Source organism: Typopeltis vanoorti, chromosome 17, assembly GCF_054136105.1.
Source record: "Typopeltis vanoorti isolate ZY-2024b chromosome 17, IOZ_Tvanoo_1.0, whole genome shotgun sequence".
Lineage (NCBI taxonomy): Eukaryota > Metazoa > Arthropoda > Arachnida > Uropygi > Thelyphonidae > Typopeltis > Typopeltis vanoorti.
The window spans coordinates 93,542,519-93,562,405 of record NC_143565.1 but is presented as its reverse complement, the minus strand read 5'-3'; the positions used below and the strand labels follow the sequence as shown (position 1 = coordinate 93,562,405).

The window sequence follows — 19,887 nt, the reverse complement described above, 5'->3', positions numbered from 1 at the left end:
ATATTGTATTTTCAGAGAAGATAGAAGATTTAGGGCAGAAGGAAGACTATTATTAATGATTGCTGAAGAACTTCAACCAACAAAAATAGAAATTAAGGAAGATTGCAGATGTAATGGAATTGCTTCATTTGAGACTGTCTGGTGTGAGATAGAGGCTAAATAGTACAAATATATTGTTGTTGATTGTTGCTATAGACCTGGGAAATCCATAAGAAAATGTGGAGGACATGCATCAGCAGATTAGAACAATGGATGCAGCCCGAGCAAGTATCATGGGAGACTTCAACTATGATATTATAGATCGGAAGGCAGAAAGGGCACGTGGCAAAATGGAAATTAAATTTATACAGGTAATAAGGGATAATTTATTCTGAAACAGTGATGGAAGGGACCAGGGATTTGAGAGTGTTGGATCTGGCAATAGCATCAGAAGATCATTCTATAACTGCAGTAGCAACCCTACTTCTGATCACAGAAAGTGATCATGCTGTCCTGGGAGATTGCATGGCAGTCTTGGGAGACAGCCAAGAAAGGGTTATGCAGAACTACAAAAGCTGGTGATTGTGACATACTTAGAAGGCAACTTGGAGAAGTGCAATGACATAAGAAATTACATGGAATGAATGTCATTAGTGCATGGGAAGTGGTCATTGATTGTTAAGAGACAGTATCAGAGTGCATTCCCAGAGTCAGGAGGATAAACTGAGTAAGAGAAAGAATGATTATGGAAAGATAACTTTAGATAACTCAGTGCTGATGGTTGGAAAGTGACAGAAGCAGAAGAAATAGTTCAGTTACTAAGTAATCACTTTGCAAGGGTATTATTATTATTATTAGTAGTAGTAGTATGCCAGGTGACGTATTGGGGTATGTCTGTTTGGAGAACTCCGAAAGCTAAGTTGTTTTGTTTTAAAAAAAAATAGCCTTTTCAGTTAAATTGTGTTAGAATTAGACTGTATTGTGGAGTTAATTAGCTTTGTTTTAAATATTGATAATTTAGTCTTTTGCATGGTAAGTTATGTGGCGTAGCACATGGCACCGATGCAAAGCAGAACAATGGCATCCAAGGCTTCGTTATTTAAAGAATTTAGACAAAGGGACTTCATGCAGTGCAGTGTCTGCAAAATGTACACATTACCGAAGGTAAATGGAATTTGTTTGAAAGCAATAGTGGTGGGAAAGTGTGCTGAAAATGCTATGAGAGCGAAAATAAAGTGTGTTTCAGGTCGCAAGATTGGAAGTAGTGGACGGAATTCAGAATACACACGAAAACGTGTGTGATGTAATAGCAAATAGATTGAAAGAGAGAGAGAGATTAAATGCACAACAATTGAGAGAGAGAGTAAAATTGTTGAACAAAAGAATAGTATGACTGATGTAAAGAATGAAGAGTTGGCTGTAATGAGGGAGATAGCTCGCTCACGTGGAGTGATATACAGGACGAAGTGGGAACTAAAGTGAATGCAGAAATGTCTGGCGAGTGGGTCAGGTGATAAAAGAAAGAAAGAAGTGCAAGATAAGAGAAATGAGGGCTTCATTAAGAGAGAAAGAACAACCAAGGAGCAATTCTTGTACAGTGATTCAATCATAAACGGTGTGATTGATGAGAGTTTGACAAAATCATACTTTCCATGTGCAAAAATTAATGATGTTAGTGAGGCTATTACAGCACAAAAGGGTAGGATGAAAGAAACAATCATATTGGCTGGAACAAATGATTTGAAAGGAGAAAGTATGGCATGAGAGAGGACATGAAAGAATTACTGGAAGTAGCAAAAGAAAAGAATGAGAAAATTAAGATAGCAAGTCTGTTGCAGCGGTATTGACAGAGTAGAGCTGAAAAGAAGGGCCATAATAGTGAATGACTCGATGCACAGGTTATGCAGGAGTGGTGAGGAGTTAGTTTGATGGGCAAAAGGATTTATTCAAGAAGCATGGTTTGCATCTGAATGGATTTGATGTTTGGAGACTGAAAAAAAAAAAGCGTTGTTGAATGAAGTGAAAGTGAATGTGCAGAATCAGGGAAACTAGAGCTTTTAGGGGGGGGGATGAACTGTTGAGTGGATATGCAGACATCAGTGGGCCAGTTGAGTGTAAGAATGTGTATAATATGCCAAAATTAGTACCATTGCTAACAAACCAGAATGGGATAGTTAGTATAAAATGTCAGGATAGCAGTGGGCCTAAGGGGTTTTTACACTTTATGTACACTAATGCCAGGAGCATTCAGAACAAGCAGGAGGAATTTTTGGCATTGGTTAATTCATTCTGGCCAAAGATTATTAGTGAGACATGGCTAATAGAAGATGATATAGTTAGTGGGATAGAATGTGAAGGGTATATCGTGTTCATGATAGAGAAAAAAGAATGGGGAGGAGCGTTATTGATGTTAGCCAATGAACTGCAACCAAAGAGATAAAAGTTCAAATGCAGGACAATGAAAATAGCACATTTGAGGTTATTTGTTGTGAGATAGAGGCCAGAAGAACAAAATATACAGTTGGATGTTGCTATAGACCAGGAGATGGAAAAGATGATGGTGATACGCATTGGCAAATAGACTCAATGAGTGGAGGACACTAATTATTATGGGGGATTTCAACTATGGGAACATAGATTGAAAGGAGGAGGAGAGGACACATGGGAGGAAGGAAATGGAATTTATGCAGTTACTAAGGGATAATTACTTGAGACAGCATATGATGGAATATTCTAGGGGTTCAAGAGTGCTCAATCTAGTAATTGCATCTGAGAATTTCTCTATAACGAATATGACTGTCTTGCCACCAATTGGTGAGAGCGATCATGGAGGTGACTAAATGTGTGGAATTTTTAGTTAAGATGCGGTATATATGGAATTACAGGACTGGTAAGTATGACAAGCTTAAGAGACTGCTTGAATTGATGCCATGGCATGTAAAACTGCAAGGGCTGGATGTTGATAGTGCATGGGAAATGGGAAGTGATAAAGGAGTGTTTAAGGGAGGTAATTGCAGGCTGCATACATAGAGTCAGGAGAGTAAATCAGGTGGGAGCTAAATGGATGAAAACCATCATTAAGCTGGGGCTGCAAAAAAAAAAAAAGAAACAATTGTTGAGGGAATTTAAGGAGAAAGGTGACCAGCAGGCACATGAACAATACAAGGCACAGGCCAGAAAAGTTACTAGTGTGGTAAGAAAGGCAAAAGCAGAGTATGAAAAGAAGTTAGCAATGCAGGGTAAAGAGAATCCCAAACAGTTCTTTCAATTTGCTGCAAGTAAAAGAAAGAATGTATATGGCAGAATGATTTTAATGAATGCGGATGGTAGGGAGGTAACTGAATCAGTCGAAATAGTAGAATTACTAAATGAACACTTTGCAAGAGCATATCATCCAGGTGGTGATATTGCAGGAATGAGAGAGAGAGAGAGCCAAAGACTTATATGGGAACTGAGGTAAATGAAATGGAGGTGCATAGCATGTTATAGAACCGTAATGTGAATACAGCTGTGGGATTGGATGGTATACCAACTAGAGTTTTACGCGAAGCAGTGAAAGAATTATCAGTGCTCTTGAGCATATTGATTAATATAAGTCTTAGCTCTGGGTTAGTCCCAAGGGGGTTGAAAGAGAGGAAAATAGTTCCATTACATAAAGAAGGCTCCAAGACTGATGTAGGAAATTACCAACCAATAAGCATATCAGGAGTGGTCAAAGTATTGGAGAACTTGGTCAAGAGCAAAATACAGGAATGGATAGATGGAAATAGGATACTTTATGGAGAGCAGTATGGTTTTTTGATGGGTAGATCATGCCTCAGTAACTTACTCACGTTTATAATACAGTGACAGTTGAGTTGAATAAAGGTAATGGGTTTACAGTGATATTGCTGAACTTTGCAAAGGCCTTTGACAGGATACCACATTGAATTCTAATCAGTAAGCTGCAGCACATGGGGATGGATATAGGGTTGGTGAGATGGATAGGAGGATGGTTGGTGGAGAGAAATCAGAGAGTAGTTTATTCAGGAGTAGAGTCCAAAAGAAGGCCTTTGACTAGTGGCCTGCCACAAGGTTCTGTTCTAGGACTGCTACTATACTAATGTAATTTGTACATTAATGATATAGGAAAGGATCTGAGAGGAACTGTTCAGCTATTTACTGATGAAGCAAAGTTGGGTAGAGCAATAGTTAATGCAGATGATGTCAAAATTTTTCAGGACAATTTGGATGGATTGGAAGACTGGGCAAAAGAGAATGGATGTCAGTTTAATGTTAAAAATTTACTCCTCACACACATCCTTACATAACTTCCAAGGATGGTCTCTGGTTTTTCCCCTCTTTCCTTCTACTCTTTTTATAATTCCATCTGGATTAATCTGATAACGTCCTCTCACTATGTATGATGCAGTGGAATCGAGGGGAATGAGAGTGACTAGTGGAGTGCCTCAGAGCTCTCTACTAGGACCACTCTTTAATCTGTATATTAATGATATACCAGATTTGGAAGGGGACATTCAGTTGTTTGCTGATGAGGCAAAACTAGGGAGGGCAGTAGTTGATAAAGGTGATGTAGATATCTTAAGATAATTTAAATAAATTGACATCATGTGCAAAGGACAATTCAGTGTTGTAAAATGTAAGGTAATGCACTTCAGGATGAAAAGGTAACCCACTTCGTATCATATTAATAGTACTAGTTTACAGGAAATTGATGAGCATAAGGATCTGAGAGTGATGGTAGATAGAGATTTGAAATTCGGGACATATTGCAAAAGTTTGCAGAATAACTTAGAGGATTACTTGGATGCTGAAGAGCGCATTGATAAAGTAAAGATAGGGAGGTTATTATCCCTCTTTATAAGTCTATGATTTGGTGACCAAATCTGTGCACAGATTTGGTCATCTAGGTTTCTTGAGGAAACAGGAGGTGGTGGGAGGATTTGGAGATGAGTGACCAAGTTGGTGACAGGTCTGTGGGATGTTCACTATGAAGATAGATTGAGGGTGTGTGGATTGCAGAGTTTAGCTGACAGGTAGAGGAGAGGGGGGGGGAATCTGATAGAAAGTTATAAGTTACTAAAGGGATACTATAAGATTGACATTGAAGAAATTTTTCAATACATAGGGAGTAGGGGAAAAACAAGGGTCACACTTGGAAACTGTTTGAGAGTGTGGTTAGTGAGGGTGTGTGGACTAGGTTCTTTTCTTGGAGAGTGGTGAATGAGTGGAATGGATTGCCAAAGGTGACTGTGAGTGCCCCAACAGTGAATAGGTTTAAAGAGATGTATGATAAGGATTGTGTTAATGAATTGACTCCATGGAGTGTCCATATAAATAGTAATAATATGCTGATCATGAGTATGGGTGGTAAGGGTGAGTATATCATTCGATATCATGCAATAATATGAATGTTGTGTAACTTAAGGATGATTCATCCACTACTACACACAGATTCACACTGTACAAAATGATATACCACATATCTAAAAACAATTAATACCAAAAAGTAATAGAATAAAATAAAACATTTCTATTAATTTTTGGCTGTTTTTAAGTATGAATATTGTCATGGAACCCAAATTGCACTTCACAGAACACCACTTTAGAAACACTGATCTAGAAGATAGTAAATACGCAATTTATTTATTTATTTCGTATCCAAAAACAAATGGTACAGTAGTAAGTAAGTGGTACAACATGATTTAAAACAAATTAGGATACATTACAATGAGATTAGCTTAGATTTGGTAGATGAATTATGCAGAGAAATAATAATTAAATATGAAAAAAAAGGAAACTATAGATAACTTATATACAATCAATATGATCAGATGTTCCTCCAGTATCTTGCACAATCAACTGCTTTTTCTGTGCAGGATATAAGGTCCTCTTTTGTGCAAGGTGGTGGAAGAAAGGGACAAGAAAGAAGGTGTTCCATGGACTGGGTTGTCCCACACTCGCAATTGTCTGGGCCAGTGAGGTAGCCCCATTTGATGAGGTTTTGTTTGCAGTCCTGTCGCTCGAAGTCTGTTGAGGCTTTTCCAAGTATTCCAGTCCAAGTGGGCACCACGAAGAAGATGTTCGGCTGTTGGAATACCAGTATTATTTTCAGGATATAGTGCAAGCCATTGTTGAAGTCTCATCTCTGGGAGGTTTTTAGGTGGTTCAACAGTTGCCAGGAAGCTATGTCGGGGTCTTAGTCTTTGGGGCACTGCAGTCTGGCCAAATAGTGGGTGGCGTTCATCATTCATTTGTCTGTGCTTCTTTCATAAGCTGAGAATGCAGATCTTCGAATTGGAGGGAGTGCAATGCCAGCCAAAGTATACAGGTCTTTTAGTGGTGTTAGTTTCAGGCATCCTGTAATTAAGCGGCAGCTTTCATTCCATGCAGAATCAAGTTTTTCATCATGGCAGGATCTGGACCATACTGGGCAGGCGTATTCAGCAGAAGAATAGCAAAGGGCCAAGGCTATGGTCTGCACCCTATTTGGAGGAGGTAAGCCTTCTTAGTATATTGTTTCTTGCATTCACTTTTGCCTTTGTTTTTTCTATGTGGGTTTTATATGAGAGGGTGCGATCGAGCGTCACACCGAGGATTGGGTTCCAGGAATGTTCTATTTTAGAGCCTTCCCAAGAAATTTGTAGCTTCCTACAATGGCTTCCTTATTGTTAAGGTGGAAAAGGCCAGTCTGGGTTTTCAAGGGGTTTGGTTTTAGTTGATTGCTGGTATAGTATGTGGTTAGACTATTTAAGGCAAGTGATAGCGTAGTTTCAATGGACTTGAAATTTTTTGATTGAGTAGCTATAGCAAGGTCATCAGCATAGATAACATTTCTAGTTCCTGGAAAGATGGAGAGATCATTGATGTAGATGTTGAAAAGTAATGGTAATAACACACTTCCCTGGGGGGGGGGGCATTTTTTTGGAGGTGTCAGCGGCTCTTCCTATCCCCCAGGTCGACATAAAAGCATGTTTTCTAAGAGTGATTGGATCAGAGGAAAGGCAATAGTCTCTAGTTATTCTGTATATTTTATTTCTGAGTGTGAGATGGTTTATGGTATCATATGCTGCAGCTATAGGTCTAAAAGACTGCTCCTGTGGTTAGTTTTTGCTCATAACAATTTTCTATATATGAGGTTGAGAATTTGTGATGTGCAGGATTTGCCTGGTCTAAAGCTAGCCTGCTCAGCAATAAGATGGGGTTCAATTAGGGGTTGTAGCCTATTCAAAATTAATCGTTCATAGAGTTTAAAGAGGTTGCTGAGTAGTGATATAGGTCCGTAATTTTTTCTTCTGTTGGAGTTTTCCATGGTTTCAGAAAGGCCACCACTTTGGCATGCCTCCAGATAGTTGGTATCCTTAGGGTTCTGAGGCAAGTGTTGTATAGGTTTAGTAACCACTCTTTAGTCCTGATTCTAAAATGTTTAATCTGTTCATTACAGACATCATCAAGGCCTGCAGATTTTCTAGGTTTATGGAAGCGTTGAGTTCAGATGGTGAAATCTGAGTTAATCATATTTTGTTCCTCACTTAGGGTTCTAAGTATCTACTTTTTTTGTATTACTAATATGGAATGAAGCTTCGAAGTCCACCAGAATCTTGATAAAGTAGTCGCCAGCTATTGCAAATTGCATGACAAGATGAAAAAGTCGAGCACTATTAAAACATCTTATGCGCACAAAACCAATACAGTAACATAATTATAATATCATTTTTTTTTTAATTACAATCCTGCCTACAAAAGGTTGTAAACCTATGTTAGGGTATTAGTGATGCACTATCGGTTAGATAATCTGAAGATTCTGCTCTAGATACCACACATGAACTTTTTCAAGCCAATTGAGCTTCCACTAAACCGGGTGGTGGTAGTGGTGGTGGTAGTAGCATATTCTCACACTAAAAGATGAACGTCATCTCATAGTGTGAGATTTTACCTAATGATACTCCAAACATGCCAGAGTATGGTTTCTTCAATTCACATAATAATGCAAGGAAAGGAGTTAATAATGTTTATTCTAAGGCCATATATTTCACCTGAAAATTACAGGTCATCATCATTCACCAACAGTAAGCGAATACAAAGTACAATGCGAATAATGGACAGATTTGAAACAGTGAGAGCCACGTGAAACCAATAATATAATTTTTTGGAATCTTTAATTTATAGTATAACCAAGTGAAAAAACTTCCATCTATCTTCGATCCAAAGTAATTAATAATAAGGCGATGCACCTCTTCACTACTTGTATATGGGAAATATATGACTTCTGCATTACTTCAACCTTGGTGTCTCTTCTGGGCTTGGTTCCAATTGATGGTGGCTTGCTTCCATGGAGTAGAGAGGTTCTGCTCAGTGGCTGGTTTTTGCCTGTCAATGAGTTTCCTGTCCTGGAGCAATTTAGGACATTAGTGATGAGTTTAGTAGTGATCCTTTGGGATCACTCACTGAGTTTAGAGTACAGGAAAACCTTGCTTAATGCAATTAATTAATCCATCAATTAATGCGCACTAAGTGAATACAATAAACAATAGGAATAATTATAATTCATCCATCAGTTAGCATAAATTTGAAAAAAAAATTATGTATAATCTATATTAGAGGAAAAATTGTCAAAGTTAATAAAAATCAATTGCTTAAATTTTTATTTAGTATCCAAACATTTAATTGAGCTACTTTTTTACAAAATAATTAAGTAAAGATGTTTGAATAGTGCTCGACTTTTTCATCTTGTCATGCAATTTGCGATAGCTGGCGACTGCTTTATCAAGATTTCGGTGGACTTCGAAGCTTCGTTCCATATCAGAATCATGCATCAAACAAAATTTCCTTATCATGCTCAATGTGATTGAAAACTAACTCAAGTTCTATTGCAGTTAGCTTCTTAGGTGTAACATTCTCTTCTTGTTTGCACTCCTTATCTTCTTCATGTGCATGCTGTTCTTCTAGTTGAAGGAGATCATTCTTGCTTAACTGTTGTGAATGGGAATCAAGCAAGTTTCTCTTGTCTTCATTATCCAGTTCATTATTCCAAGTTCTTTTCCAATTGTGCTGATTTCTTTAATAATGTTATCAGCTGGGTTATTAAAACCAATGAAATCATTCGCACAGTGAGGTAAGACCTTCTGTCACATGGTTCCTTTATTACTGCAGCTTTCTTTATCAGTCTTTCTCTTTTCTATATCAGGGGTTGAATATAATAAAGTCTTAATGCTTAGCATCATTATGCATGTCTGAAAGGGAGGGTGTGCTTTGCATGATGGGATACTAAGGCAATTGGTGTGAAGTCATTGCCATCTGTATACAAGTAGTCGAGTCATGACGGTACTTAACATGTGTAAACTTTGTTTATTACACTTGGATAAAGGATTGAATCAACAGTATAACTTCTTGGCATCTTTAATTTATAGTATAACCAAGTGAAAAAAAACTTTCAACAGTGTGTATTTCATTTGAATAGTTGTTCAAGAGAAATACATGCTTTTCTGTTATCAAGGATGAACATTTTCCTTCTCCCTTCCAGTCTTTCCTTCTATTTTCTCCCATGCTTTGGATGAACAGGGCATTCCATTGAGAAGAGACTGTAGGAACATCAGCTATATCCTCTATTTAAAAAAAAAGTTCTGGTCTAGCACAGCATGGGGTTGACACTGACCACAATATTCTCGCCAAGGATCTGTCTTTTAAATAGATGTCATTTCAAATTTGAACCATAATGACTGTGTTTCCATACCAAAAATTTGGAAAAGTCTTATCCTTATTAATTAAAAATAGTAACTTTTTTTTTTTTGCATGTGTATATATGTGTATATATATATATATATATGTATGTATACACACACACATACACACACAATATCAACAATTGTCCAAACACCCCTGTTATTTGAAGTTATGGAATATTCCAGGATTGTTAATAACATAAAATGTGATGTACAATCACGGATGTATAATATCCTGCACGAAAAATTGCACATGAAAAAGCTGTGTGCGTGATTTTGTTGACTGTCGATCAAAAACACATGCGAAAAGACATTTCAACGCAGTGTTTGGCGATGTTTAATCGCAATTTTCAGGATTTTTTGCATTGATTCATGACTGTAAATGAAACTTGGATCCACCACTACACACCTGTGTCCAAGCAGCAGTCAAAACAGTGGACAATGCTTGGTGAAAGAGCACCAAAAAAAGTGAAGACTGTTTTGTCAGCTGGGAAGGTGATGGCCACTGTTTTTTGAGATTCCCAAGGAATTATCATGACAGACTATTTGGAAAAGGGTAAGACAATAACAGGAGTCTATTATGCATCATTGTTGGACCTTTAAAAGAACTGAAGAAAAAAACGGCCAAGATTGGTGCACAAAAAAAGAGCTCTTTCATCAAGACAATGCACCATTCGTGCAATGACAAAATTGCACGAATTGAGGTTCTAATTGGTTCGACATCCACCGTATTCTCCGGACTTGGCCCCGTGTGACTTCTTGTTCTCAAACTTAAAAATGTGGCTTGATGGGAAAAAATTTTCTTCAAATGAGGATGTCATCAAGACTGTCAATGACTATTTTGCACAATTTGACAAATCCTACTTTTTAGATGGGATGAAAAAATTGGAAACTTATTGGACCAAATGTGTAGACATTGATGGAGACTATGTTGAGAAATAAAGGTGATTTGTTCCAAAAAAATGTGTTTAGCTTATTTTTATATCAAACTTTTCAAGCAACCCTCGTACAGATAGTGGAACAGCAGTCTCCTAGCTGCTGTATTTCATAAGGGATAGAATTTACAGTCATTTAAGTCAATTGTAAACAAGTTCCTCCTCTCCCAACCCACTACCCATACACGGTACTAATGTGCTATAGGTTGATCATCCAACCTCTCGTGTATGGGTACAACATAAAAAAAAAAGGAAACAGTATTACATCGTAGCAGTTGAATTCAGGTGGTATGGCATGACATGAACTGAGTGACTTCAAGAGAAGTGTCATTGCAGGCTGTCACATTGATGGTATTTCCATACATGCCATTGCCTCTCAACTGGAGCATCCAAACGGTTGGTGATGTGATCAACAAACAGAGCCATTCTGGCATCACTAGTGCAGGGAAACACCCACGATAGCTGCCAAAAATGACTGACAGGGACAGAAGGGTATTAAAAACAGGCACCGTGCAAAAACCAACTACAATCAGCACAGACCATTCATGATGTGGTCTAGAGTGCCATAACACCATGGTGAGCATTAATACTGTACGAAAAAAACTTCATTTTCCAGATTTCCACGGAATAGCAGTGGCTTGTCTGGCCTGGTGTGAACTGGACAATTAACCAGTGGAAAATGGTACTCTGGAGCGATGAATCAACGTTCACCTGTTTCCAGTCCAATGGCAGGGTGTGGAGGCAAACCTGGTGAACGCTTGTTACTACAGTGTGTTGTACCCACAGTAAAGTTTGGTGGCAGAGGAGTAATGGTGTGGGGTGCATTCAGCTGGTTTCGAGTGGAACCACTGGTTGTTGTCCATGGTTCCATGAAGGCAGCTCAGTACCTTGATATTCTGGATAATCAGGTGCTGCCTACATTAGAGTTTTTATGGAACAGACCCATGTTACTATCAAGATTACAGTGTTCCATACCACAAAGCTGTAGTTGTTATGGAATGATATGAAGAGATGGGTGTTAAATGACTGCCCTGGCCTGTGCAGAGTCCTGACTTCGAACACCTGTAGGACAGGTCGGAGCAGTGATTGAGGTTCAGAGCAGCACATCTTCGATCTGTCGCTGAACTCAGTGCTGTGTCCCTTCTTGAACCCATCACATTTTTCTTCTCTCAGTAACAATATACCCAGCTTCACACTACTGCTTCACTCAAATGCAGACCATATCCAGCAAACAGTTCTCTTCTGTTTAAAGAGAGATGGTAAATCCCGTTTTATTTTATAGCCGGGTACGAAATTCGGATCGAAATCCATCGAATCCACAGAGTTTCATGCCAAAAAAATATAAAATAAAACGGGATTTATCATCTCCCTTTAAACTTAACTTATGTCGCCGGTAAAATAACCTTTTGGCTTATTATAGTAGTAATAACAATATAGGAGTACACCAGTTCAGCAATTCTATAGTAGAGGTATATGTAAGTTCGGTTCACTTAAAACCTTGATATTCCAGGTCTACCTATTCACTGATGAGACCTCAAAAAAAGGTTGAAACCAGTCTGGGTAGTGACCTCTTCTCATAATGTAAAAACAGTATATTATACATCTCTTAGGAACTGTGTTTTACATTATGAGAGAATATTAAGGTTAGTGACGGAGCTTGCTCCACCTTTGCTTGGAGTTGCCCTGGTGTTGTACTACCCAAGTGATCACTTACACTTGGGCTCGCCGATAGTTTTTTCAGCATGAAACTCTATGGATTCGATGGATTTCGATCCAAGTTTCGTACCCGGCTATAAAATAAAACGGGATTTACCATCTCCCTTTAACTTAACTTATGTCGCCAGTAAAATAGCCTTTTGACTTATTATAGTTCTCTTCTGTTTTCGAATTTATCCCATACATTCATATACACAGTCTAGCTATCATGGCATTCATCATCATTATTCTTCTTCTTAGCTTGTGTAATCATTGTGCACCAATGTTGTAGTTGTTTATTGTAATCAGTTGACTCTGACTATAGGAAACTCACACAGCATAACAAAATCCTGGCTGAAGGCCTTGGATACCAGTGCTGTTTTAAAGGAAATTGGTTATAGCAAATGTTTCCTGTCGAAACCTTTTTTTTTAATTCCTACATTAAAGTAATTCAGTTTTTTCTAAAAATATTATCCATTACTTAATTGAATTTTGATTGCCTTAAAACCTAAAAATGTGTTTGTTTTATTTTTTTTTTAGGAATACTTACATAATAGGCTACCAGAACTGTTGAATTACTTTGTGCTTAAGGATATAGCTGGAGTTACAGGGCAACTTATTGTAGAACTTGGTAGGATGGAGACTTATCTGTTGAGAGTTAGCCGTGGTCAAGGAGAATGTGATATTTATAATCTTCCCGATCAACAGGGTTCCATCCTTCATCAGTTAATTACTAAACCAGATAATGTAAATCTTGAATTATTAAATGTGGATATTTTAAGGGTAAGATCTTTAAATTTCACATAATTTCTAGAAGTATTTATAGAATGCATTTGAGAAATTCATTTATGTTAGTTAAACTTCATAACTACAATTGAATAAAAACATACAGTAAGTTACTGTATATTTTAATACTCTGTAACAGTATGCTGAAGATGTTTCAAATGAATTTTAAGATGATTTACACTAATCAGTCTGAGCCACACAGCCAATTAAAAATCACATTTTAAAACAGTCTTTCATGAGGCATTTTGATTAGGTACAAACCGAAAAATACTTTGATTCAGTTTAATCATCACCAAATGAATGTCATTTCAATCATTCATCATCCCCACAACTATCACAATTTATGAATATCTTCCAGTTGTTTTTGTAGTCTGTTTGAAATTATTGATCTCTTTTGTTCATTTAATAAGTTTTGTTTCAGCTTACTTTAAATAAATGTAGTTTTTAGAACTGCATGAGTGAAATGAATTTTTATGGATCCCAAGAATTTTAAATTAACAGGAAGAAAAAAAGCATTGCAAAAATAAATTAAAAATTAAAGAGACCACGAATGAAAGTGAATTATAAAATGAGCTAAGGAATGAGAGAATCTTTTACAAGGGTGGCCTGAAAAGTTCTCGGCCATAGATGGTAACACTATCAGCAAGAGATTTTTTTTTCTAAGTAGGTATATCTGTCATAAGCATCCATATGAAATTGCAAGTCATTCTATCAAGTAGTTTGTTTTATACAGCTGTCTGAAGCAAAAGTGTTGTCTGTATACTTTGAAATGGATAAAATTCTTTGTAAAAGAAGGTTTAACACCAAAAGAAATTCATTTCAAGTTCATAAAAGTTTATGGGCACTCTTCTCCTTCATATTCAACAATTAAGAAATGGGCTGCCGAGTTTAAATGTGGCCATACCAGCCTTGAAGATGATCCACGTGAAGGACGTCCAAAAACAAGTGTAACAATATCAGAAATCATTGATCAAGTGCACAATATGGTATTGGATGACCGGCAAGTCAAAGTATGTGAAATTGCTCAGACGATAGGCATTTCAAAAGAACGTGTAGGATATATTTTGCATGAAGAATTGCATATGAAAAAGCTTTGCGCAAGATGGGTGCTGCACTTGCTCACAACAGATCAAAAACACACTTGCATGAAAATCTCTGAACAGTGCTTGGAGCATTTTAACAAGAATAAAACTGATTTTGTGCATCGATTTATTACTATGGATGAGACTTGGATTCACCATTACACACCAGAATCCAAACAGCACTCAAAACAGTGGACAGAAGCCAGTTGTTCAGCACCAAAGAAGACAAAGTTGTTTCTATCAGCAGGAAAGGGTGTTTTGGTTCCATCAGTAGGCATTATGTTTGTTAATTATCTTGAAAATGTTAAAACAATAACCAGGGAATATTATTCCGATCTTTTAACCAGACTAGATGAAAAAATTTGTGAAAAAAGACCTGGTTTGAAGAAAAACATCATCTTTCATCAGGACTACCTACCCACAGAAGTCTTTTGGCAATGGGAAAATTAAGGGACCTGCACTATGAATTGTTGGAACATTCACCCTATTCCCCAGATTTGGCTCCCTCTGACTTCTGTCTCTTCCCAAAACTAAAAATCTTACTCACTGGTCACCATTTCTCTTCAAATCAAGAGATGATTGCAGCTGTAGAGGGGTATTTTGCAGATCTTACCGAGAACCACTACAGGGATGGGATAATGGCCCTGGAGAATCACTGGAATAAATGTATTAGCCTTAAGGGAGATTATGTTGAAAAATAAAAATAATTTTGAAATTATAAATTTGTTTTTACATTGTTAGGCCGAGAACTTTTCAGACCATTGTTAGATCCTAAGGAATCTTGGAAAGAAATCATTCATGGAATCTAACATATAAAACTTGCTGACAAAGAGAAATACCTGCACATCAGCTGTAATTAAAAGTGAAACTTCTTCACTTTATGTAAAATTTGTATTCTTTATTTTAAGTACCTTATATTTAAGCTGTGGTGATTATATTAAGATTTCATTTTAAAGGATGTCTAAAAAGAGAGATAATCTGATTTAAATTTAAGCCTCACTTAAGCTATGTAAAATTTACTGTGAGTCATCTAAAAAGTTGCTAAGTAATAATTCCTGGAAGGCATAAAGCTACACGTGTACAGCGTAATGCTAGCAGCTATAGCTTACTCGGAAAATTACGTTGCCATGTATTCTGTGAATCCAAGTATAACAGCGTCGTAAAAGCGAAGGATGAACCCAAAGGGGTGAAAAGATAAGGGCCATGTGCAAAAAGGGGACTGAGAAAAGAGGTCGCTCTATAGAAGAATATAAGGGTTTGAGCCCATATCGAAGGACTCTCTCTAGGGTCGTAACGTTTTCCTCTTTTGGTGGTTCAGAAGTTAGTGGGCAGTTTCGCGTAAGGGGGGGGGTGAAGTGTGTGATAAGATGTCGGACTGCAAGCGTTCTTAAAATGAAGTAGGATTCTATGCAAAGCTGAAGGTAAAAATTCCAGTCCTAGCAGAATCAAGCCGTCACTGAAAAGTCCCATTGAGTTATTCCTGAAACGCAAAGATTTGAGTCCGTTTTCAGTAAAAGGAATGAAGATAGCATAACCCCTATGTTGGCGTATGGATAGCCAATAGATGAGAAGTATCCAGACATACATGTGGTGCAGAATGATGCGGAAAAAGGTCAGTAAGGTGCAATTACTCTAATTTTGTGTGAAAGTTCATTAGAAGAGAGAAGATTGTTTACGAATGTGAAATTAAGAACTGTATTCTAAAGAACTCTGTGGACAGTCTCTATTTAGAAAGTTAACCTCCTTTGAGAGTAAGAAGAATTGTTTGGAAGAGATCTTTTGTAAATCTGTATGTGATAGGATTAACTTGATGCGATAAGAATAGTAGAATTTAGTCTCAGTAACATTAGAATGTTTGTTAGTTTTCTCTTGCGAGTAATACTATTGAAAGGTATTTAGCTTAACTTCATATCATCTGCTATCTATCCCAATATGCAGTTACTGTGTTTAGCATGCTTTATAAGATTTAATTAATTTAGAAAGTGTTAATCTCTTAGTTCGAGTTTTATTTAGTATTGAGCATAATTGAGTGTATGAATTTTGTATTGTGTTTTAGATATTCCAATAAACATGTTATATTTACCTGAACCTGAGTCATGATTGATTACGATTCCAACTTACCACTTATAAAAATTGAACCTATTTTGGCGGGAAGGATTTAGAGAGTGAATATAAATATAGATTTAGGTCACGACTGCAATAATTTGAATCTATATGGCAGTTTAAATAAGATATTGTGTAAGAAAGCTAAGAATCTAGTATTGTCTCCCTGAGTAAGGATCTTTTCTACTATAGGATACTGGCTGGCACAGCAAAAATATAAATTTTCCAGTATCCGAAGAGGAAACAATCCTAGATATAAGAATAAGATTAAAGTAAGAGAAGAAAGAATAAATAACGAAAGGTAAATATATAACAATAGAGCAGCCGGTAGGATTTGATTGTATAAGGTTTTAGGTAAGAAAGGATAGATTTAAGTAAACAACTAATTAAGCAAAAAACATCGAAAAGCATCGATTTAACAGCATCCTCGTATAATATGGAATTAAAAATCAGAACTACAGACCAATTTAATATTATTTGAGTTAGGAGTAGATCGTTTTTGATGTTGCAAAAGGAATGCCAGTAATAATCATAAACCTTTTTATTATTTTTTGAATTACATATTGTAATAATTTTAGAATATACTATGTACATAGCACAGTATAAATATGGAAACTATGTACATAGTTTTCATACTTGTTTATTGTTCTTAATTTAACATACTCAAATGGTGGTGTATATATACATATAACACATGCATCAAGATTGTTTATTTTTACAGTTCTTCAACATTAGTAAGATGTTGGTAGCATAATTTTATTGTAGAATATTTACATTTTTGAACTATTTTAGTGATGTATTTTCATGGAAAACTGTTATAATATAAAAATTATCTTATTCCATATACTTAACACAAATCATTTTGCCAATTTTCACTTCAAGTGAAAATATCTGTGTATGAACAATAAAACTATTTTAATATTTATGGCTTACAGTCATCATTAACAATAACAAAAATACTTGCTATATGAAGCTATCAATTCATTGTGGCATCGTTTCACTATAGTCTCGATGAGTTTACTGTAATGAGTTGCATTTTATGGCTTCAAATACAGGAACAGAAGACAAAGGCAGTTATTACAATATTATTATTATTTTCTAAATTTATAAGCTTTCACATAGCCTGTGTAGCTCAGTAGTGGCGTTTGCACTCTACAGCGCTTGACTACATGACGAAAGGTGTTCGAATCTAATCGCCGACTAGAGGAACTTTTTCTGAGCCATTGTTCTTAAATCCCTGAAAGGATGAAGATGATGTATATTTTTTTATGTATGGAAATTCTAAAATTTTACTATAAGGGAATATTTATTTTATCTTGAAAGATGGCAGCTCTTATTTTGACTGTCAAGTTGACAGTTTATTAATTGTTGGGGTAGGCTTGGTTTAAGAAACTCTCCTTCAAATAGGTAATTTGAAAGGAGTTACATGAAACCATAGATTCAAAGATACTACAAATCATTCTTATATGTTTAACTTCAGCTTTAGTATGAGCTATTTCTATACTTTTTATCTTCAGATTTTAATTTACCTGTTTTTGTAGTTGACTTCTTTCAGTTCATTGAACTCTACAATATGAGTTGTTCTAATAAATTTTTAGCAGAAAAGTTTGCTGTTGTGATAAGACATGACAGTGTAGGAGAAAATGAAGGATATAAAACTAGTGACTAGTTCATACCATAGACAGTGTGAAAAAAAAAAAAATTAAAGAATTGTGTAAAAGTGCTTCTGTAGGTATGAAAGCAGCTCATCTTTCTGTTACCAGTGATTATGGGAAAAATTGAAAATATTCTAACTTTGTGGACAGATTATCAAAATAAAAAAAAGTAATGTTCCCTTACTCAACTGATTCAAGAAAAAGCCTTTTAAAGATATTTATGAGTCTTTAAAATATAGGGTACTTGAGGCTAAAATATTTAATGCCAATGTTGGATGATTTCAGAAATTCAAAGACTATCATGGCTTTGTATTATAAAATATTATAACTAAACTTGAACTTAAGTCTATCTGCAAAAGATAGACTTAAGTTCAAGTTTAGTTGATGACTAGAGGAACTTTTTCTAAGCCTTTCTTCGATCAGTTCCTGAATTAGTTGATCTCTGGCACAGGCAAGCAGGTTTTCTCTCCAAGAAATTTGAGTTTTTCATCCTGTAAACTCAAAAAAAAAATAAAAAATATTGTAGAGCCCACTCTGTCAGACAATAGCATATCCTGTTGGGGTTAGGTACCAAGAGATGGCAGCACATGCTTACTAGTCTCTATTGGTTGCTGCTTGTAATTAGTGATAGCCTTGGGCCAGTTATCTCTGATTGGCTACCAGTGGAGATTGAACTTCCCACTCAGTTCTAAAAAGTTAGATACAGTTAAAAGTCTTCACCTACTCCCTATAAGGGGAACAAATGCTGTTAGCTGATTTATTTATTATTATTTATTTATTTAATATATATTGACTTTCTTAATTTGCATAAATTATGAAAGCCATAATTTACACATATAACATAAATTGGAACAAGTAGTTTTGGATATGAAACTAGTGACAAAGATAAGAGGATGGCTAATGGATAGATATTAGAGAATAGTTTATGGAAGAGTAGTTTCCAGGAGAAGGTGAAGATGTGTACTCAGAGAATTTGAAAACCAAAGATTTTATACAATGAAACCATAACATCCTTATTTCTGCATGCCAGTGTCTTCTACATCATTGTCATAATCTTCTGCTGTCCTCACAATTTTAGCAGTGTGTCCCTAAAATATAAGGCTCTTGTCCACCAGCATTCCCAGATCCTTTATCTCTTCTAAGTTGCATACACTGCACTCTGCAATAGTGAACTGATAACTCCTCTCACTTGCCCATTCACTCAGTCTATTCAAGTCTTCCTGCAAGCTTCATCTACTCTACTCTTATCCTCATAGTTCTTCCCAACTTTGCATCACAGCAAACAACTACATATCCCACTATCATTAACGTATAAACACAGCCATGGATCCCAAAACAGATCCTTGGAGCACACCACTAGTGACTCTCGTCTTCTGGGATATTGCTACCCATACACAGTTTCCTGATACCTGTCAGACAGCGAATTTCCAATTCAGCACACTAATCTAATATCTAATTCATCCATTTCAGTTAAATTATCAGCTTGTCATGTGGCCGTCTATCAAAGGTCTTTGCAAAATATACCACTGGATATGCGTTTTGTTATATCTTCGTCCTTTTGTCTTTGGCGTTATTGGCACCTTATTTCTTATTTGTCCTATCTTAAACTTTATCTTTTGTTATCATTAAATTTTAGTACTTTACTTATTATCAGTTAATTCGTTTGCACAAATTTATGTTATTTAATGACTGCGCCAGCCGGCAACTAAATTCTGATACACTAACCAAGATTACTTAGAAAGAAAATGCAGGGGTCATGAAGTATGCAGTCGTGGTCCCGTTTCTTATACTATTAGTGGAATTCCCCTTTTATGCACAGTTCGTAATTTTCCGAGCAGTAATTCAATCCACAGAAAGCATGACAAACTCATTTGATTACCCATAAAAAAATACTTTTATTTTGGCAAAAAACATAATGATACAAGTTAGT

General features: G+C 36.2%; 1 protein-coding gene across 3 annotated transcripts in view; it reads left to right on the top strand.

Moving 5' to 3' along the window:
- Positions 1-19,887, top strand: part of LOC150097647 (uncharacterized) — a 219,192-nt gene that overhangs the window by 164,925 nt on the left and 34,380 nt on the right. For all 3 annotated transcript variants that reach the window (XM_090407258.1, XM_090407257.1, XM_090407259.1), the window contains one exon: positions 12,872-13,114. In XM_090407258.1, coding sequence (XP_090263384.1) covers positions 12,872-13,114 — 243 coding nt within the window. The remainder of the gene's footprint in view (positions 1-12,871; positions 13,115-19,887) is intronic.